This window comes from Physella acuta, unplaced genomic scaffold (assembly GCF_028476545.2).
Source record: "Physella acuta isolate Inbredline_101_S28 unplaced genomic scaffold, ASM2847654v3 ptg002229l, whole genome shotgun sequence".
In the NCBI taxonomy this organism is placed as follows: Eukaryota; Metazoa; Mollusca; class Gastropoda; family Physidae; genus Physella; species Physella acuta.
In genome coordinates this window covers 3,573-25,629 of record NW_026733729.1, presented here as the reverse complement: position 1 = coordinate 25,629, position 22,057 = coordinate 3,573, and the positions used below count along the sequence as shown (strand labels likewise).

The 22,057-nt window shown below is 33.2% G+C and overlaps 2 protein-coding genes and 1 long non-coding RNA gene across 11 annotated transcripts; 1 reads left to right on the top strand and 2 right to left on the bottom strand.

Moving 5' to 3' along the window:
• Nucleotides 1-214: 214 nt before the first annotated feature.
• LOC131932600 (splicing factor 3A subunit 1) lies at nt 215-7,333 on the bottom strand. The gene is made up of 19 exons (XM_059289533.1): nt 7,155-7,333; nt 5,929-6,093; nt 5,751-5,773; nt 5,435-5,565; nt 5,110-5,269; nt 4,739-4,801; nt 4,543-4,633; nt 4,237-4,308; nt 4,057-4,139; nt 3,634-3,753; nt 3,313-3,481; nt 2,602-2,706; nt 2,261-2,433; nt 1,988-2,127; nt 1,443-1,717; nt 1,125-1,312; nt 825-926; nt 668-739; nt 215-444 (listed from the first exon to the last, which is right to left on the bottom strand). The coding sequence occupies exons 1-19, from the start codon at nt 7,267-7,269 to the stop codon at nt 343-345; spliced, it is 2,349 nt and encodes a 782-aa protein (XP_059145516.1). The 5' UTR covers nt 7,270-7,333; the 3' UTR covers nt 215-342.
• Nucleotides 7,334-8,158: 825 nt separating this feature from the next.
• Nucleotides 8,159-21,518, top strand: LOC131932602 (trafficking protein particle complex subunit 1). The gene is made up of 4 exons (XM_059289535.1): nt 8,159-8,393; nt 19,914-19,984; nt 20,971-21,109; nt 21,278-21,518. Exons 1-4 carry the CDS (start codon nt 8,295-8,297, stop codon nt 21,407-21,409), a joined length of 441 nt encoding a protein of 146 aa, XP_059145518.1. The 5' UTR covers nt 8,159-8,294; the 3' UTR covers nt 21,410-21,518.
• On the bottom strand, nt 15,725-19,029 carry LOC131932603 (uncharacterized). 9 transcript variants are annotated; one of them, XR_009384638.1, is made up of 4 exons: nt 18,890-19,029; nt 16,372-16,489; nt 16,062-16,204; nt 15,725-15,736 (listed from the first exon to the last, which is right to left on the bottom strand). It is a non-coding gene; the product is annotated as an uncharacterized LOC131932603 (long non-coding RNA). The 9 variants fall into 9 exon arrangements; XR_009384634.1 differs by lacking the exon at nt 18,890-19,029 and adding an exon at nt 18,706-18,879; XR_009384635.1 differs by lacking the exon at nt 18,890-19,029 and adding an exon at nt 18,697-18,877.
• Nucleotides 21,519-22,057: the final 539 nt, after the last annotated feature.

Genomic DNA, 22,057 nt, shown 5'->3' with positions numbered 1-22,057 from the left:
AACCAAGCATGCATGAATGACCTAATAGGTGTCATTTAAATTTTAAAAAGTATATTTTGGTAAATATTCAACTGAGACAAATGTCTATAATCGCAATGGGTTTTTATATGGCAGAGCTCCCATGAACAAACCTGTCAAGTGGGATTAATCTTTACTTTCACCAAATAATTATACTAATTTTGCTTAGCTTATGAATATAAATAAAGCCAAGAAATTGTTAACATAAACATTTTATTTCTTAAAAGAAAATAATGAAATAAAAACAGCTATTGGATGTCCAAGAGGCTTTTCTTCAGCTAGAATTATTCTGTTTCTTCCTAAGGTTAACTCAGCACAAACCCATTACTTTTTACGACCACCTCTCTCCTTCAGTTGAAGCTGAACAGCAGCTCCATTTAAAAAGTTATAAAATGCCAAACTGTTAGAATCTTTAATGAACATGCCCTGAAATATGAAGCAAACATGAGAAACATTAGGCTTGTGAGGTTTTTAAAAAATAAAGTTTCATATTTCTGTCATTTATTAACTGGAGTCAAATGAAGCTCTCCTAATTCTTTGGGATGTATTTTTTGGGTTACGTAATTTAAATTACAAAAAAAAAATGCTAATAAAAATATAATACCAGTATTATGTGAAGAAACAACAAATATTTTAAATAATGACCAACCTCAAACTGTAATTTCTGTTTTCCAGCAGGGATGCCGAGTGCTTCATTTAGTTTTGCCTTCAGCACAGACACCTAAAATTAAAATTTACCAATGAATGCCTTAAATCAGATGTACAATAGGTTAATACAATCTAACACATATTAAAAAGAGACTTACAGAATCTGTAAGAGGCAAGTTGAACTCGAGTTTCTGGCCTTTAAGATTCCATTCAGGCTTGTCTTGAACAGTGGGAACAATAACTTGGATCTTCACATTGCCCTGGAGGCAAAACACAGGATCATTTTTATACAAAAGATTTAATCATCAAATTTAACGCTTTTTAAAATGTTCCTGAAGCAACAAATCCTCTAGCTGTTTCAAACTAGAACTATTAATACAACAAAATTTAAAAAAAAAATCTAATGCAGAAAATGCAATTTGACCAAAGATATGAAATGATAAGAAAAAGAAAACAACCTTGTGAGTCTGTAAAAACACATCTTCTGGGATAAGATTTTCCTCTGTTTTCTGTTTCTTGCTGGGCGGCTCTTCAGATGGCACCACTCCAATACCAGGTGGACGAATGGGAATTTGTGGAGCCATCATTGGTGGCGCTGGCTGCATTCCCATTCCCATTGGAGCCATCATTGGTGGTCGTGCCATACCTGAAGAAACAAAATATAATCATATTTTTGTTTTCTTCTTAAGTGCTCACCTACAAAGTTAATGCTATTGCTAACTCATTATTATTGCATAAATTTTACTTTAAGTCATAAAGTTATAAAATTTATTTACCCATCATCATTGGAGGTCTGGGAGGGATGACCATCATCTGCGGCATTCCCATTGGAGGACCAGCCATGATGGGGCGTGACATCTGAGGGGGCATAGCTGGGGTAGGTCTGATTTGCTGAGGTTGTGATGGTGGGGGTGGTGGTATGAGTGAGCTAGTTACAGCTTGAGGTGGAGGGGGTGGTGGTGCTGATGAGGAAGAGGAAGGAGGTGGGGGTGGCAGAGGAGGAGCAACCTTTGGTACAGATGGTCCAATTTTTTCCTTCTCTTCATCAGGCCTAAAAAGAAAAAATTAATTGTAATGATGTTGTTAACTACCTGCCAAAGCTAGCATTCCATTAGTGATACAATGCATTACATGAGAGCTTTTAACTTTAAAGACAACTGGCTGTTGAACTATGATTTTAAAATTTTAATTTGATTTTTTTCTTCACTTATTATACAAACAATCAAAGACAAATTAAATCTCAAATACTCCACAATCAAAAATAAGTAAACAAACAAAAATACTGCTTCTGAAATGAACAAGACAAAAAACTACCACTCACACTAAGCCTTTGGCTCTGTGTATTGTTGCTATCTGCTCTTCAATGGAGATGTTTTCTCTGGCCAGCTGAGAAACTTTTTCCATGGAGGCTGTGTGACCATCCCACACAACTTTAGTCTCTTTCCTCTCCTCCTCACCAATCTGTAGAGGAAAACAAATCCTCTTAAACTAGTTCTAACAAATTCTCTTATAGTATACACTAGGTCTAGTTTCTAAGTGAATCACACTAACAGGTGACAGTGTTTTAAGACTATCCTGTTGCTGGAGTCAATACCTTTTTACCAATCTGGGTTTCTTCTGTACCAATACCAAAGATATCTGTACGTCTTTCAGCCAACTGTTTCAAGTTAGAGTCAATGGCAGACCCTGGAGCAAAGACTTCCTCTTGGTCAGATTTATCTGCCAGTGAACGCTGCCTGTCTTCCATCCATTTGGGATCCAACAAACCTAAAATGAAATTTTATTTTCAGATGTTTTGTTCAAAATTCCAAATAAAAGTAAGTCCATAACAGTAAATGATCTACAACAAACTCTTCATTGTTGAAACTGTTAATAGAACTGCTCTCACAATTCTTACAATACAGTGATCACTTTTACATTAGGAATTCAACTTACCAATGCGCATATGTTCCTGTACTTTGTGAGCTGGAATTTTCTCTCCAGTGATTGGAGATATCATGAACTGGTCGGAGGTCATCTCTGGGGGTGGAGCTGGTTTGGCTGCAATAAAAAAAAGAGAAATGTAAAGAAAAAATTAAAAACTATAAATGGCAAGATTTCTGTGTAAAATACTCTTTTGAACCTGCCAGAGTAAAGTTAATTTATTCAATCACCACTGAAACAGAAGGGTGTTATGGTTAGTACAGCCCCTAGCTACTTTAACATTCCTTTGGACTATAGTATCTTGTGTAATCAGGTCAGATTATTCCAGAGATTCAAACACAAGTCCCTTATGTTTGTAATCTGGTACTCTACGACTCATCCATTTGGCCCTACTAATGTTACTGCAAATTGTGAACATTATTTAGTGTGTCTCACAGTATACATACCACCAGTACCTTCATACAGGTGCACCACTGAGGCAACATTCAACAATCATTTGATTACCATCCCACAAAGTTGATGGTAAACACATTAAAAAAAACAGTTCAAGCCAAGCCAGACAACTTCTTAATTAAAAGTAATTGAAGTTCTCCTTTCAGACCTAACAATCCCTATAGTAAAGATTTTCTTGACATTAGCATATAAAGGGTGGTGTGGTCAGCACTATGCCTAGGACACCCTAAACTAAGATACAAAGTGTCCCCATTAGAGGTTGGGTCTCACCTTTGGGGTTGTAGTCTCTCTTTATGATCACCTGCTCCGGGGTTGGAGGAAGTGGTGGGGGTGGTGCCTCCTTTGGTGGCGGTGGAGGAGGTGGTGGTGGTGGAGCAAGTCTTCCTCTGCGTGGCTCTTCATCCTCTTCCTCTGATTCTTCTTCAGATTCTTCCATATCCTTTAAAAGCAAACCAATTTTATACGTACAGTAATAATAATTTCTTGACCATATTCTTAAACAATAGACAGTTACATGTTAAAGCTTTTAATGTTGATACATTAACTGTACAAAATATCTTTAGACAGCAAGTGGGAGAAAAAAGTCATTACCTGAGCTACATTCTCAGCCGGAGGCCTGCTGCGTGTTACTTTTTCCTCTTCATCTTCATCTGAGTCTTCATCGTCCTCTTCACCCTCTGATTCTACCTCCATCTCAACAGCATCATCCATCTGAAAATAGAGGAACAATTTGTTCTCTGATTCAAAAGAAAAATTTAACAAAATCATGCTGATTGCAGTGCTTTTTGGTGGTGTAGTCAGAAAATGTATTTCCATAACTGCGCAAGGCGTGCATTAATCAAATCTGATTATATAAAACTTATTGCATCTCTTTACTTATGACTAGATTGAGTAAAACACATCATTCACATGAAATAGTATAAGATGCAAAACTTTAAGCTCCACTATAAATTTCTTTCGGTTTTTTTAATTCTTTACTTTGGTGGCTAAAAAAAATGAACTCATAGAACTTACAGGAATCTCTCCACGTACAAACCGCTCCATTTGCAGTATGCGAGCTCCAACTTCCTCAGGTGTAGTGGGTGGGGGTAGGTTTCCTGAGAGCATAAATGTTGCCAAATAAATAACTGAACAAAATTCTTACATAATACATACACATTTTAAAACTGCTGAACTTCATATGATTAAAATTACCTATTTCTGTTGGCTGGAAGTCTACTGTTTCAACCACAACAAAATCATGCCAGTCAATTTGAGCATAGGCAACTGTGGACAGGTTAAGTTTATTAACATCATTAGCAGTTTAAATTAATACTTATTATACTAATATGGGACAAAGTTAAATTTAAAAAATATCACTGACCATTTTAATAAACATAATACTATTCAGCGTTCAATGAACAAAGGTTTTAAAAAAATAAAGAAATTTAAACTTGTGAATGTCCTTTGTTAAAGAAGTTATTCCCTCCCCCCCACTAAAAAGTAAAGTTAAACAGAAACCTCTTTCTTTCTCCAGTGCTTCTTCATCTTTCTTTTTCTCTCTGTCTTGGTGTTTAGCCCATTCAACTCTGTATTTAACTTGATCTAATATCTATAGAGCAAAAATACACAAAATGGACCCTGCTATAAATGCTAAAACAAAAATTTTTAGAACTTAGAGAACAATTGAACTTGTGTGTGATTAAAATGTACTTACTTCTTTTGGGTGGTTGACTTCTTTGTTTAGCTTTTCTTTTAAGTTTTTAGGGGGGATTAAAATCTGTAAAGTAAATTGTTTACAATTATTGTGAATATAATTAGGAAAAACTAATCCATGTAATTTAAACAAAATTTTTTTTTTTATGAAGTGACTTTTATATCTTTCTATTTAAAAAAAAGTACATTCGCTGTGGATACTCAATAACTGTAAAAAAAAAGGAACTTTATTTTTAATAACCTGTAAATAAAATTTGCAAAATATATTAAAACAGTTTAATGATTATTTCTTTCTCAAACAAATCAACAAACAAGGGAAAGTGTTGAGATGTATACAACGCTAGACAATTACAAAGGATGGAGTGACATTACCTTGGTGTACTGTTCAACCAACTTTGTGAAGTAAGTAAAAAGACTGTGCTGGGGCCTCAAAAAATCAAATAAATAATTCCTCTGCTCTTTCTGCATCACAGTGGTCAAGAACTGGCGTCCGTTACGAGCCACAAATTGAGCTGTGAGTTTTACAACATCTCTGGAAAATTGACACAATAATTAAACCAACTGATGTTGTACAACAGTGCAATTGTTTAAGAATAAACAGATTAAAAGCAAAATTACAATGCTCCATAGAGAATACAGAATATTTTGTGGATAGCATATATTTTCTCTAATGTTTAGTAAACTCTCAGTTACTTACAAGTCATAAGCAGATATGGATGGAGGATCACACATAAACTCATACTCTGGTGGGGGGTCTTTTGGAACAAATGTCTCAACAATTTTTGGCGCCTCCTGTGGTCGCAACACACCCAAATACTGGCTGTGGGCCTGGAAAATTTTAATCCATAATTTAAATTACTTTTATACACTAGCATCAGATAATTTTTAGTACATATTTGAAATTCATAAAAAAACAACAACAATCACATGATTGTGGGATTAACTAGACTGTTACTATATGATAAGCTTTTGGTGTTGTAAGAGTATAGCAATAGCTATAACAAATATCCCACCTTAGGAGCTTGTGGCTCTTGACCTGTAAGAATTAAAAAAAAACAATGGTGTTAATATAAATTTAAAAGTATACATTTTTTATTTTACATAATAATACCTAAAAATGAATTGTTACAATTAAAACTGAGTAAGAATACCTACATTTTGACAATGAAATTTTCTAATAATTTTAATTACCTCTGCCCTCTCTAAACTCTGCAACTTTATGTTGATAGTATCCATGATAAGCATCTGTTGGTTGCAAAAAGTTAAACTTGGGATTGTTCACCTCATTTTGACGAATCCTGTTTTCAAACTCAGGTCCATTGCGGGCAACAAAACTAGCAGTCTTGTCAACAATGTCTTACAAACTTGTTAAAATAAAATAAACTGTGCTACATTCATGTTCATATAAACAATATTACAATCAATATAAACCAAACCTCCCAATGTTTAATAATCATATAAATATGACTTGTGATATATTTTAAGTTTTTGATAAAATTTATAAATCCAGCATGATAAACTGTAAATGTAATCATGATTTACTAGCCTTGGTGTGTGTACATTGTGAATGGAATCCATGCGTTATATAAATAATTCATGAGCAATGTGAGGGTGAAGCTTAATTAAATGTGACATAGTCATAGCATACATTTCTGTATTCTATTAAGGGGGGGGGGTAGCAGTATTAAGATCTTTATGATGTTATTTCAGGGGTAGGTTTCTTGATTTGGGGGTATTATGACTAATATGATGTTATTGAGATAGCTTTTCAAACAACAGTTACTTATAATGCCATAATTAATTTCCTTTAAAAAGGGGTGTTAGATTACTGGTAGTTAGGGGCCTAACAAAATATAAATAATGAAATATGTTGCTCTTTTAAATGCTAAACCTATCCCTAATCCAAGTCCTACAAGTACCTACTGACCATAAAACCTACCTAAATCTGAGATTATAGGGGCCTAATACAACTAACAACCTAACATGCCTTTTTCAGAAGAGTCTATTGGCAGAAATTGGTAATACTGTATTAACAATACTCCAAATTATCATACATTTACTGTAATGTAGAAATTTAAATATGGACAAAACAAGGAGTTACAGTAACATTTCAAAGTTTAAGATAGGCCTACGCATTCAATTCATTACTCATGCATTGGAAGTCTGTTCCACCACAATTCACATCTCTCAAGGAATAACTTACATTGGCAATATCATCTTATTTACATTTGATGTGATAATCTATTTTCAAAATAATAACTGGATCGAGATTAAATAGTTAACAAATAGTCACTGGATCAACTTGGTAGCACTTGTATTAAACTTCAGTGTAGAAAAGTTATCGACAATTGGTCATCTTCTTCGCATGGATTTTTATACCGATTTTCAAAAAACAAATGATTATTTTAAAAGGATACTCCGCACTTCAGGGGGTGGATAAATTATACCAACAGCTGATTTTGTTGCTGGTACTTCTTCTGTGGGCACTTTTCCATCTTCAATAGGAGTTTGAGGTGCATCTATCGAAGGCATTTCTCATATTTTTGTTATGCCTAGTCTAGATTTTTTCCTATGAAATTTGAACGGTCTAGATACCAGAAAACAACATATCACACTAGATCTAGAATCTAGGCTGTTCCCGAAAGAAGAAATATATCTAATTGAGTAAAAAAAAAAACACTATTAGGCCTATTGTGTAGCTATATAGTATAGTGCTATGTTATAAATATAAAATCTATATAGATCTAGCAGCGGCTCCCATGAAAACCAAAAGAATGTAACATCTCCCTTAAAATCACCCCAAAATATTTCCTTTCCATCTCCTCTAGTACAATATATACTATATACCATACTCATACTTCTTTCCTAAATTACTATAATAATTAGTGGTATAACCAGGGCTGTAGATGGAGGTGTCAAATGTTATACCACCCCCCCCCCCCCATTCACACGGATCCCAAAAGAAAGCCCTCTTAATCTTATGTAAGCTACAACTAAAATCCGGTCCCTTAATTTCAAATTTCGAATCAATAAAAACAACATTTTTTTTCTCTCATTGAAGTCGTTAATGATATAATGTTATTTTGGAAAATAATTAGACACAAATTCTCAACTTTTCTATCCTCTTAGTCTTAGACTCTAACAAAGATTAGATTAGATGGAAGATAAAAGTGTCGACCACTCGTCTGAAAACCATGGTACTCTACTAGATAGAACTCAAGAGCAATAAATAAAATGTCTTAAATACGGTATTTTGCGGTTTAATTGTGATACAAGCAACCCATCTCCAAAATAAATATTACTAAAATGATTCTTGTATTGTTTATTATATTTCAACGCAGATTTTTAATTTGTAAAATATGAACAGTCGCGGTACACAAAAAGTGTTACATAGACTACATTCTTTTGGTATATAGTCTTACCTTAGCAGTACAAAATAAATGTTTGGAGATAAATATTCAATCTTGTTTGTGGGGTGTTGTTAAAAAAATTTTCCCCTTTGTATACATTTGTAAAGTATTTTATTTTACACCTTCTGAATTATTTATTCATTATCAATGACTATCTTTAACTTTTATCTTTTCGATCGCAATGGAACATGTTTGTATTATACAGAATGGAATAGAAAAAAACAGTTAACAATGAGTAAGGATGAGGTATGTAAATTGAAAATTCTAAATTAAAATTACTAAAATTATAAACTAAAATTAAATTAGTTAAAATTAGTATTGGAGTATGTATTGGCTTAGTCTAGGTTGTAGCATTCAAAATTAATTTTTGAGTATTTAATCTTAAAATCATATGAGTTAGTTAGAGGAAGGATTAAGAATTCCATTGGTACCAAATTTATATTTCTAGCTTCAACAGGAGAGGAGAAATAATTTTTTTTCTGTTTAAAATGTATGGTCTTATATATAATCTCTGTAAAAAATGAAACTAGTGGGAAACAAAAATGAAAATTTTATAAAATATGTTTGCAAAAATTTTTTGAATTCTAATGATAAATTATGAATCAGGGGTGTTTCCTTTATGTAAATTTGCATTAATAATTGTGCAGGCTTGTTTCTGTTTGATGTTATGCTTTATTTTTAAAAATGTACATTTTTACTATGACTAATTATATAGGAAAAAACAGCCGATCCTACACTATTCTCAACGAGACTGTCGTTGAGTGGCTTATCAACAGTGTCGGTATATAATAACGCTATAGATTTTTTCTCATTTGATTCTGTCGTTGAGACTCTAATTATAGTTATAAACTGTAAAAACTAGCTAACGGAATAAAACCATTTCGATTAATTAATCACTTAAAATATTTAATATAAGAAAAATTAAACAACCATTCATTTTACAGAGCTAATAATAATTAATATTATAAAAAATGTATCTTCTGTCTTTAAAATTGAAAATTAAATTATTTTTAGCAATATAAATTAATACAGTGGATTGCTGAATTTAATTGTGATCATAGTTATGATTAATTTTAGAGATTGTATGATTAATTTATACTTATACACAATTTAGAATTACAGAATATTGATTATTCGGTATAGAAAACATTAGGGTAGAGATTACTAAACGATATAATATAGGATTATGTAATATAGAATATATTAGTATATTATTATAGAATCTAGGCTATACAACAAGTAATACATGATATGATTGCAAAATAGAAAAAATACATAATATAAAGGGGCAAAGGCCCATTTTTTAATCGAATTTAAGACTCATTTCGTTTACAATATGTTATTACAAATATAAAATTGCAGAATACGTAATAGCTATTTTTATCGAATTTATACATAGAATGTGCTATATAATCTTAAGAACATGATTATGTAGTGGCGTAGGTACAAGGTGTGCCAAGGGGCTATACCCCCCCCGATATATATATATATATATATATATATATATATATATATATATATATATATATATATATATATATACATATACATATTTACTGTACTCAAGTAGTACCCCTAACCAGAGGCGTCACAAGGTTGGGGGGGGGGGGGGCGGGGCTGAGGACTGCGCAATGTGGCAAAATTTCGGGGGTGACACCATGGCGAAAAATACCAAAATATATAGAAGAAGTATGCATTTTGACAGTTCAATAAATGACTAATGAGAGTTAACTGTACTAATAACTGACTGCAGATAAAAAAATATACAATTAACTGTGCACGTTTAAAAACTATCATTCAGGGGGGGGGGGGGGGTGAGGGGAGATGACACAAACTGCAAAATGTACAGGTGAATACATGCTTGTTGAATTTTTGGATAACAGATTTGCTAGGCGACGACCGGAGAGAGGCTGATACCAAAATCTAATAATTTACGATGAAAACGATGCTTTTTTTCACATGAATTAATAGGTGGATTATGTGCAAAATTTGACGCCATTGGGGAAAATGGGAAGTCACCAAATGTAGCTATAAATATATATATATATATATATATATATATATATATATATATATATATATATATATATATATATATATATATATATATATATATATATATATATATGCATATGTATATATATATATGCATATGTATATATATATATATATATATATATATATATATATATATATATATATATATATATATATATATATATATATATATATATATATATATATATATATATATATATATATATATATATATATATATATATATATATATATATGCTTATGTAGAATTATTTATATTTCTCTCTATGTATATATATATAATGAAGTTTTGCTTGTTTGTTTGTGGGTTTGTTTATGTTCTCTATGCAGCACTACACCTTTCATCCTATGGCCATGCAACTTAAGTTAAGAATACCACTGGATATATTTCACAAGCACGGTGCCCCAGCAGGGCGCGAATCGATTCTATATATAGATCCCTATATAGGGTATATATACGTAAAAGTAGATTGCGGTTTAATCCCGTTCATCCGCTCGCCATAAAACTTCAGGGGAGGTTATTTTTTTTTTTATTTTAACAGGGCGGCGCTTCTGGAGGGTGCAATTTTTCTCTACACAGTTTGTAAAAAACAAAACGGATGCTGTTTGACATCGTTTATCTGAGTGCCGTTAAACTTTCGAGAGTTAATGAAAACACTCACGAGAAGGTTTCTGCGAAAACAAAAATTAAAATTTATTATGGGCATTTCCCTGGAGGGTGCGATTTTTGTTAATAAACGGCTTGGCGCCTGAAAATCCAGGGCGGCGATATTAAAACTGCATGGGGGCTAAGGTAAAAAAGCAACAACAGACGCAGCCGCCGGCGCCCCGGATATTACGTAACCCGAAGCGCCCCGTGCTACCATGTGAACATTATGACGCCGACGTTCGTTTTTTTTTTAAATTTATACACTAAAGACACGATGGGCAACAATAATTTTTGACTATATGGAATCAGGCGCGTCTGCCGGCTCCCCGGCAGGAAGCGATTTGGCGCCCTGAGATATCCTAAGGTTGTGTTAAAGAGCACTCTACAATATTGACCCTGTGGCACACGACATTCGATGACAATTCGTTTGACCCGATGCGCCACTGGTTTCGGGAGGAACACTATGAGTTTTAAAAGAGCGCACTACAGTAGGGAAATTTTTTGTCTACTGCACCACTGGCGTGTGGTCTAGCGCCCCTGTGTGGGTCCCTCATAAACACTATTGCGCCTACGTTCGTTTTAAAGAGTGCGATACATTATGGATACAATGGGCTACTGTGTGCGGTAGAATTTGCGCCTCAACAACTATGATGAAAGCAATATAACACCGGCTTTGATTACATTTAAATTGTTTAGATTTAGAAATCAATGTCAAGCGTAAAAAAATACGTGATTGCTAATGTAATTATGGAATCCTCTTAAAATATTGCGTCAGTCTGTCTTCTGAGACCGCAGAAACGCGCGGGACGGGTACGCTGGTTTAATATATATTTCTTCTATATACATAATTCTCTTCATGGATACCATAGAAAACACCAAGCTGTAAGCGCCCCTAGCAGCCCCCTCTCTTTCTCTCTATCCCTACCACCCCCATCCCTACATGCTCTGGTGAGCTGTGGTTCAAGCTAAATGTTTACAATCGTAGAGCCGGGTTTAGTGACAGCTATTAGGGGCAGATAATTTAGTTTGAAACGATTTTAAACTTAGTGGAGGTAACTCAGAGGGGGCTGCTTTCACGAGGAGGGGGGGGGGGTAGGATTTTTGGGAAAGGAGGGTGGGGAGGGGGGGGGGGGGTTATTGTCCTTAACGAGCTACTGATAGTGTTTTAAAGCAAATATTTTCAGTGGCAGCATTGTTACTGTCAAATTCACAAATTATGAATTACTGAAAAGTAGAAAATGAAACAACAAAATAGCGGCGTATGATAGCGGCTCGTAAAATATAAAACACAATGTAAATACCTTTGTTATACCTACGGAAAATAATAATATGTAACATGGATTCCTGAAATTTTGCGCTGCTTTAATTTTTAACGTTGGGATCCTCCATCAACATCCATACTCTCCTTTAGTATGTTCAGGCTTTTTTTTTCATTTATGGGAAGGGATGATCGGAAAGTGTGACGACACATTTTTGCTTTCATCCGTTATTTCGGGCTTTAAAAGATTGCTTTTGGTATTAATTCATTTATTAACTCAATGTTTATCGAGGTCAGTACATATTATAATAAGCCGGGAGTGATCTCCCCTAAACTTTCTCGAATATTCTAATATAACACTACGGGGAATGGCAACTCGGGATATAGACATGATTTTTAATCCATTTTAAATACTTAAACTTTTTAAAATAGAATAAAACCTCGTAGAAAAAAGAATTGCACACCAAGTGAACGTCAAATAAAGATGTGCATAATAGTGCGCAACATTATTACTACTTTATAAATGTACGTGCGTTTTTTGAGAAATCGGAAATAGCGTAAATTAGTACTTCCTGTCAACAGAAATTACTCAAAATTTGACAGAAGGTAGAGAATTAGATCTTTTACTTACATGTAAAATTTCATTTATCTATCTGCAATAGTACTCAAGTTATAGGCTTTTGAAAAATTCAAAGTAGAAAAAGTACCACTTTCGGTTATCGGAAATCACTCAAAAGTTTATACGGATCTACGATTTTGATAAAATACTTATATATGAAATTTCATCAACCTAGCTGTAACGGTACTCAAGTAATCGTGTTTACACACAGACACACACAGACACAGACATACGGACAAGATTGCAAAATTATGTTTTTCCGTTTCAGTGAGGTGTAAAACGTCGAGATTTGTAAAAAATCTCGATTTTTTTTTTGCACGATTACAAGACTTTCTCTATACTTCGTATATACGAGAAAGTAAAAATGCAGTTTCAGGGGAACGGCGAAGGGGGTTATGTGTTGAGGTGTAGTGTTTTTAAAGAGAGTGGTGTGGGGGGGGGGGGAGCGAAGATCTGGCTTTTTGTGAAAATTTGATACAATTAGAGAAGGGGGTTTGGTGCAAAATCGTCTGAAGAGTGAGTCGTGGTTAATGGGTGACCACTTTATGATTGTATATTGACGTCACCATCATTTTGGGCGGTGGCTTTATGTGACGATATGTAACGAGAAAAAAGAGGGTTGAGTTAATGGCGTAGCATTTATTTTGCATTTTTTAAGGATACAAATAATAAAAACACTGCTTATTTTGTTTTACATGTGTGACGACATTGTGTTAACCAAATGTATTGAATAGTAGGACTTACAGATTATTAGTTCTCTCCCCCCCCCCTGAAGCAATTACCCCCCGCCAAGGAGGACATCTCCCCCCCCCCCCCACGCACACACCTCTTAAGGTACAGCTGGGGTTAGGGTTATGGTTAGGGTTACGGCTAGGGTTAGGGTTTGGGTTAGCGTTAGGGCTAGGGTTAGAGTTAGGGTTAGCGTTCTGGCTAAGGTTAAGATTATGGTTAGGGTTATGGCTAGGGTTAGGGTTAGGGCTAGGGTTAGAGTTAGGGCTAGAGTTAGAGTTTGGGCTAGCGTTTGTGCTAAGGTTAGGGTTATGGTTAGCGTTAGAGTTAGGGCTAGGGTTAGAGTTAGGGCTAGAGTTAGGGTTAGCGTTCGGGCTAAGGTTAGGGCTAGGGTTAGATTCAGAATTAGAGTTAGTGTTATGGTCAGGGTTAGGATTAGGGTTAGTGTTATGGTCAAGGTTAGGCTGAAACCTAAGTCTAGAGTTGGTTTTGGTTATGTGTTAAGTTTTAGGCTGAGGTGAATGCTTAGGGTTTGGTCATTTTTTTTATCGATTAGGATTAAGGAAATACATAGGTATAGAGTTTGAGTTAGGATCATAACTTGAGGCCGGGGGGGGGGGGATTCTCCAGGGGGGTTATTGACAAGGGGTAATTGCCCCGGGGGGTAAATACGGGAGGGGGGTCTCCTCCGGGGGGGGGGGGTAATTGACGGGGTGGGGGTAATGTCATGTAGCCAGGTCCACTATTAGAAAGCCAAGATTCCAAACTGTGTAGCCTTATGTATGTAGGTAATCTAATCTCATACAAGTTCTTGAAAGCAACATCAAAGACGAGAAATAAAAAGAGCCATCGTTGTCGGCTTATTTAACAGGGAAGTCTTAGTCTAAATCAATCCACGACAATGTCTTTAAGACAATAAACCTTAACTTTGCTTGAAATAACAATATCGTTCTTCATTCAGTCAAACTCAACATTATGGCTTCACTGAACTTTGTCATTGAAATGCATGTGTAGTTTGAAATGTGTGTCTGTTAAAATTGTACAGTTGATACCGAATATATCCAGCCTTTTTCTTCTTCGTTCAGCTGCTTTTCTTTCTGGATTTCTTTTCTTATCTTTTGTCAATCCAAGAACAAGTGTTGTATCCCCAAGATAGGTTGCTATCCCCAACTATAGAGCCTCATCTACACGGGAGATTGAACTCAGGACTTCTCGGTTTAGCAACCACGAACTTTACAAGTTCTTGATTTTGGTATTGGCGTGTCAGTTTTCTTCTTTATTTAGTCGACATCTAAAGTTAAACAAAAACAGTTGCCTACCTCAGCAAAAATCAATGTAGGCCAATTATGGCCAGTGTAGCAATTAGCAACATCAAAGTTGATTTGAATTCCATGCAACACTCATTCCATACTTCTCTAGTGTGGAGGTCTTGCTTATTAATATTATCCTGTTTGTTTGATACTTTTCTTTAACTTAATAATATTAACCATAGACACTTTTTGCCTGGAGTACAAACTGGGTCACAGTATTCTCTGGTAAACAATTAAGTTCTTTTCCAAATATATGCTCAGCTAATAGAAACAGCATTCCTAGATTTTTTATTTTTTTTTTGTTTTTTTTTAAAGGGCTTCAGCTGTTTTAATGTCAACTTGTGCTGGGAATACTATGACTACATACAACCCTTTTCAGCTTTCAATCACTTGCATCTTATGTACAAAGTATGAAAAACAAAAACATCAAATTTTGAGAAATAATTTATTTATGAAACAATTGCATATAATTATAAAGCCAAACATTAATATATCAAGATTATTGCAATTATCACCATTTGCAGATTCTTGTTTAACTATGGTAGATGGAAGTATTAGTTGCCTTTTACATCACTTTTCACTTCCTGAAACAAAACAAAATGATTTTCTTAATCATCCATCTGAAATAATAAAATTAGCAAAAAAAAAAAAATCTTTAGTTTAAATTAGTTTAATACATCAAAACAAAACAAGAAAAAAGTGATTGAATGAGATGAATCATGGCATAGATATCTATAAAATTTTGCTTTAGTGATAAAGGGGGAAAAATTTAAGTTATTTTAAGTGAAACATAAGCTAGAGAAATAAACTATTAGGCCTAATTTAAATAATTTAATTCCTTTCTCCCAAAACACTACATGTATCCTTAAAAAAAGAAAACTTAAAATTTATCAATATTTACCTTGTGTATAAACTCTTCTGTACATCTACTGTATCAGCTTGACGCTCATTAGCTATGCCTAGTTCCTGTTGAGCAGTTAAGACAGATTAAGTAAATAATTCAAATTTGTAAGACAAACCACTAAATGATACTGTTTTATATATATATATATATATATATATATATATATATATATATATATATATATATATATATATATATCCTTCCTGCAAATCAGCATATTTTGCAAAACAAATATTTAAAAAAATACATAATGATATTGTATCAATCATCACCACTGACTTGGTTTTACTAGGTAAAATATTTTTTTAAATACAATATTTATACAAATAAAAATCTATCTCAATCAACATGTTCAAAATAAACCAAAGCAAACTTGTGATAACTTACCTGATTAATGTTTGAGAGGATTCACCCAGTTCTCGCCACTGAAGCAGATTAGATGCATGTGTTATTACACTTGTGATATACTGATTGCCATTTTGTGTACTTTTAGTCCTGGAGATCTATGTTGTAGGCATAGACTGTTAAACCTGGATAGTAATATTATAGAAGTAAATTATATCTAGTATAATATAAATATTTTAAAATATAAATGACACTAAATTATATTTATCATTATTGGAAATAAAAATGGTACAATTAAGTTATAAAAAAACAAATTATAAAATTTAAAGCAGCTTATTAATAATTGTCATACCTTTTCCTACTTTTATGTCAAATGTAAGAGGTAATAGAGAAAGAACATCTTGTGTCATTTAGTATGCTGTAGTCTTATTACTGGTAAAAATCAGATCTTCCCTTTTTTTTGGATGAACCTGTAAAAGAGAAATTACAACATGGATAAACACAATGAATATCATATCTAATCCTCAACTAGTTATCACCCCAATCCTAACCTCATTTTTTAAAACCAATTTCTAAATATGTTTTCAGAACAAATGTATGTTAAGTCTACCTATTTTAATGTTCAGAATACTAATATTTATCAAAACTACCTCCAGTTGAAATTCAAGATACCTTTATAAAAAGTTATTATGACTTTAACTTTGTGTAGTTGTTATTTAGGCTATTTGTTTAATTTATATTATTTAAATTAATATTTCATGCCTTGTTTTAAAAAGATCTACAAGTCTACTTTTGATTTTATGGTATAATCTGATAAAAATTAGGCTGCTACATCTGAAAACTAAGGTCAATGCAAAGACTTCCAAATTAACGATAAGTAGGCTTGTATAGATATTGTATATAATTACTAGCCCAATAGTATTACTCTACGACCAATGTATAGGACTTAATGTATCAGACCTAATTCCTATAATTAGGCCTACTAATTATTAAATAATTAATAGATCTAACAGTAGGATAATTACAATTATGGGCCTTAGCTGACATAGAGAGCTGAATACTTAACTAAACATTTTTAAAAATGATAGTAAGCTAAGTGAGTTGAATTATTTTATTTAGATAGGCCTAGGCTATAATATACTCTATAGCAGTCTATAGTGATAGTCGCAGAGTAGCGTATATCATAATAATTTCAAATTAAATCTATAAGCAACATTAAGCCTCTGCCTTGTTGCCTAATTAAAAACTAAAGCCTATTAAGCCTTTTCCTAATAAGCCTTTGGCCTAATTTAAATAACAGCCTATAGGCCCTATAATATATAAATAGGCTAAACTACTTGTAAGACCTAATAGACTAATGACTAAGAGAGTGCTAGGCCCCTTTCCGATATTATATAATAATTGCTTGATCGATATCATAATATCTAACACTGATTACATTAATTTACATAAGGCTATACCATCTTAACTATGAGTAATACTTTTTCTACTAATAAAATAGGCTATCTCTAGTTTAAACTTAGGCCTAATAGTAATTAGTAATTATAATTAAGTAGGCCATTTTATGACATTTATAAAATTTTTAGTAGATGGCCGAGCCTTAAATTTAAATACTAAAATAGATTTAGCATACTATGCCTATTGTTGGTCTAATTAATAATTTATTTTTCATTTAGAATTTTAGATCTCCAAAAGATAGGCCTAGGTCCTAAATAAATTATTTTTATTTTATTGAGCCCGCCTTAATGTATAAGATGTGATCTGTTTTTTTAATAAAAATAACCCTACACAATACTAGTGATTTAACTAATATCTAGTACTACTTTAGGCCTATTTAATTATTTATTAGTAGGCTGAATAAAATCTAAAGCTATAAGGCCTACTTTATTACTATATTTGCCTATTATTCTATAATTAATTTATGTTTTCTTTCAATACATAGTAGATCCTGTGGTACCTCAACATTCTAGTGCCTCGACATACCAGATTTTTTAAATACGAGCAGTTGAGCGAGTAATATTTCGCTTTGAGTTACGCGCAAAATTTGAGATACCGTATTTCACAGTTCATGTAAAAGAAATACCCCCAAAAAGATGCAAATGATTATTTATCGCAGCTATTTATAATAAGCGTCTTACTCATATTTGCAGCATTATGAAAGGGAGAAAGAAATAAACTTCCTAAACAAGTTTTATTTTAAGCTACCAGCACATGAAAGTGACTTAAATTAAGCATGGCAAAAAAGAAGAGAAAAGCTGTCACGAAAATTAAGCTAACGTAATAATTTTATTTAGTATTTATTTAGGCCTTACGTTTAAGTCTTAAGTGCAACAATGCTCAGTGAATTTTAGCCATTAATGGCATTAAGTTTAGGAATGATGTGTACTTGTGTAGCTTTAACTTTAGTATATTTTTTTTAGACCTAAGCCTAATCTTGTAGATATAGATTAGATCTACAAACAATTTGAAATAGAAGAGATTTAAAATTGAGTAGATCTAGACTTCTAGATCTAGATCCTAAATGCTGAAGGACAGCTATGCCACAGAAATAATTATCTTTCTATCTAGTCAATCTAGACTATATCTAGATCTAGCTAGTGCTACTGAAAAATTACTAGATTTTCTAGATCTAGAATCTAGATTCTATCATTCATTTACTTTCGACGCACTAGATCACTAGGCATACTTTTAACTTTTTCTCTCTAGTCAATAATGTAGATTTCTAGATCTAAATGTAAATCCTGATCTTGTAGATTTGATTTACGTAGGTTTTACATCAGTGTAAATCGTTGATCAAGTAGATCTAGTCTAGATCTGGACTAGCTCTCGTCAAAACAAAATGGCTGGAATATTAGCTTCAAAACACCTACAGTTTATGCTTTCCTAATTGTGGAGAGCATGTTTAATTATTGTTTTATTTTCAACGACAGTGTTGACTGAGAAACCACCAAAGGGTTTTATTCTCAGCGACACAGTCGGAGAGAGGCTCAACGATTCTGTCGTTGAGATGATCCGCATGGGGTGGAAAAAACAACATGGCTGATAAAGGTCCAAATCTTAAAAAATTCATAAAAAATGTATTTGTAAAATTCTGTCCCAATTTCTTTATAAAATAAGAACCACACGTGGTTTATTTAACTGATTTTGCATAGTTTTGTGTGCAGGCAAGTGTTTATATATTAAAATAAAGTTGATTTAGAGCATATATTGTTTTCAAATCAATTTTTTTATAGGCAAAAATGAAAGAAAATGAAAAGTAATTGCATTAGGCTATAGCTGAACCTCAGTAGATTTTGAAAATGTAGTTGCTTTGTGTATTGGAAATTAATATGATATTAATTTAAAATTAATAAGAGACAGTGGTAAAAACAAAATTTGAAAAATCAGTCAAGAGCTCTGGGCAGGTTTTTGTATGAAAATTATCTCCCTTTGTTCTAATGCTACATACTAGCTTAGTCTGTTGGGCATTGGGGCTATTCACAGTGGGCTGGGAATAGACCCAAGCCCAATAGCTGAGTTACTAGTTACTTTACTTAATACTTAGTGATGCTGTTAGTCACAGTGTTAGTGTTAGTTAGCATGTACAATTTAACCACAGCTCTAAAGGCAGGGGGAAAAGGTCGCATAACCTAGACTTAAGTGAATAATGTAAGCAAACAGAAAAATGCTATTGAATACTGTGCTGGAAATGTGAAAAGTTAACATGGAAAATACCAATCTGAGAAATTGCATTGTTTTTCAGTTATACTTAATAACTTAATATTACTTATACTTCAAGAATTGCATTGAGTTTAGTTTTGAAATGGTTCCTTTAGAGACATATATTTTGTAATACTGCTAAGCCAGAATATTTTTTTTTTACTGTTTTTTTGTTATCCTTTTTTTTTATTTCAGGAGTTTAAACTGATGTATGGCATGATATTTTCCATCAAATCATTTGCAAGTAGACTTTCTCCAATAGACATGTATCCTTTCACTTAGTATTTTTAATAGAAATAACAAAACAAAATTAAATTAAATTAATGTAATTTTTAACGACTAACGATTCTGGTGGCGAGTCAAAAGGTAGGAGGTTTTTGTTTGGAACTAAGGACAACCTTATTTTATTGGAGGTTAATCAGCACTGGTTTATGGATGGTACATTCAAAACAGCTCCTGCATTATTTCACAGCCATACACAGTCCATGCATTGGTCAACAGACAGACTGTTCCATGTGTTTATGCTTTACTTCAAAACATACTCAGCACTCTTACAGCAACTGATGGTCTTGAATACAAACCTGCAACTAATTTTTATTATGATTGGCCTTGAAATGGCTAAGATATTAAAGTGTTGAAAGGGTATTTCCAGAGTGTGAGGTAAATGGATGCTTTTTCTATCTTAATCAAAACATATACAGAAAAATTCAGGACTCTGGTCTTCAACAACGTTCCCAACTTGATAGGGAATTTTCTCTCAAGCTCAGAATGCTACCTGTGTTGGCTTTTCTGGCCATGAACACATTAGTTATACCTTTAATAAATTATCGGAAATTTTCCCACAAGAAGCAATTCCTATTGCAGACTGTTTCAAGGACTACTATATTGGCAGACCACTACGTTGACGTCGGAGACAATCTGTTTCCATTTGATATGTGGAACATACACACACAGGTGCAGAAGACTATATGCCGAAATCAAACAACTCATTTATAGGCTGGCCATTATAGAGTATTTTTGAGGCATAGCTCAAAATCTCTCTTTTTAAAGTTAAAATAAAACACTGCTTTTCTAATGTTTGTTTTGTTTTTAATTATTAATTTTGGTCCCCATCATGTATGGTTATTCATTATAAAAACCTCAATTGGGGGGTTTTTGTCCAGGGGGTTTATGACTGGACACCATTTTTATCATGTCTGCTGTTCTTTTAGATCAATAAAGTAAGTTTTTTGTTCTTTAACTGCAATCACAGGAAGGAAGGTTTTTTAAATTTTACCACCAGTAAATACAAGCTGCACTTCTTTGAGACTCCAAGTGGGCTGAAGTTTATTTTAAACACCGACCTCAATGTGGGCGGCATGAAGGATGTCTTGCACCAAATTTTTAGCTCAGTAAGTTTCTTTTTTATTCTAAAATTTTTACCATAGTTAAATTTTTTAAAGTAATAATTACTCCCCTGATTTTCATTTAGTAAAATTGTGTATGTGCTGGTCATCACTAATGTGAACAGAAAAATAAATATTTGAGTTGTTAATCGCAGTTAACTGACTTTCTTTTAGTTGTACGTGGAGTATGTTGTAAAGAACCCGCTGTGCGAACTTGACAAGCCAATCACAAGTGAGCTGTTCAAAAACAAGCTGGATGAATACATCAGAAATTTACCTCAGTTTCCTGTCAAGGCAGCTGCTTGAATATTTGAGACTCTTATTTTCACTTGATTGTATGTACAACTGTATTTAATATTTATTGACAAGTATGATTTTATTGTGACCATTTTCAGCAAAATAAAAAGTGTAGGTATTTCTGTTTTTTTTTAATTTATTACACTGGTTTTGCAAGCTAAGGAGACAGGATGTGTGTGTGTGTGGGGGGGGGGGGTATATACTTAATGTTGCATTTCTAAGGCATTCAGGATTTTATTTTCTTGTTAACTACTTAGATTTTTATATTTGAGAGGATTAGTTTTTATGTTGTCACATGCAGGGTATAAACAATTTGATATGTGCAACGGCCTTCATCAGTGTAGTAAAAAAATTCTTTACTCAAACTTCAAAGCATTGGTTAAAATGTCAGGGAGGTAACTCAGTACAATACTAAGCTGCTTTCAGTTAAAAACTATTGACCTCCCTTTGTAATGTTGAAGGCGTTCACACACACACACACAGTCTAAAAATAAAGCAACGTAACTTGAAACTATGAATTCACCAGTCTATGGATTTTATACGGTATTAGCAATGAAGTAATTAGCTGAAGGAAAACCCTAAGTAGTATTATTAGTATTAATATAAAAATCAGTTATTGTGAAGCACATACAGAGTTTCTTCTAGGCATCTCTTCGG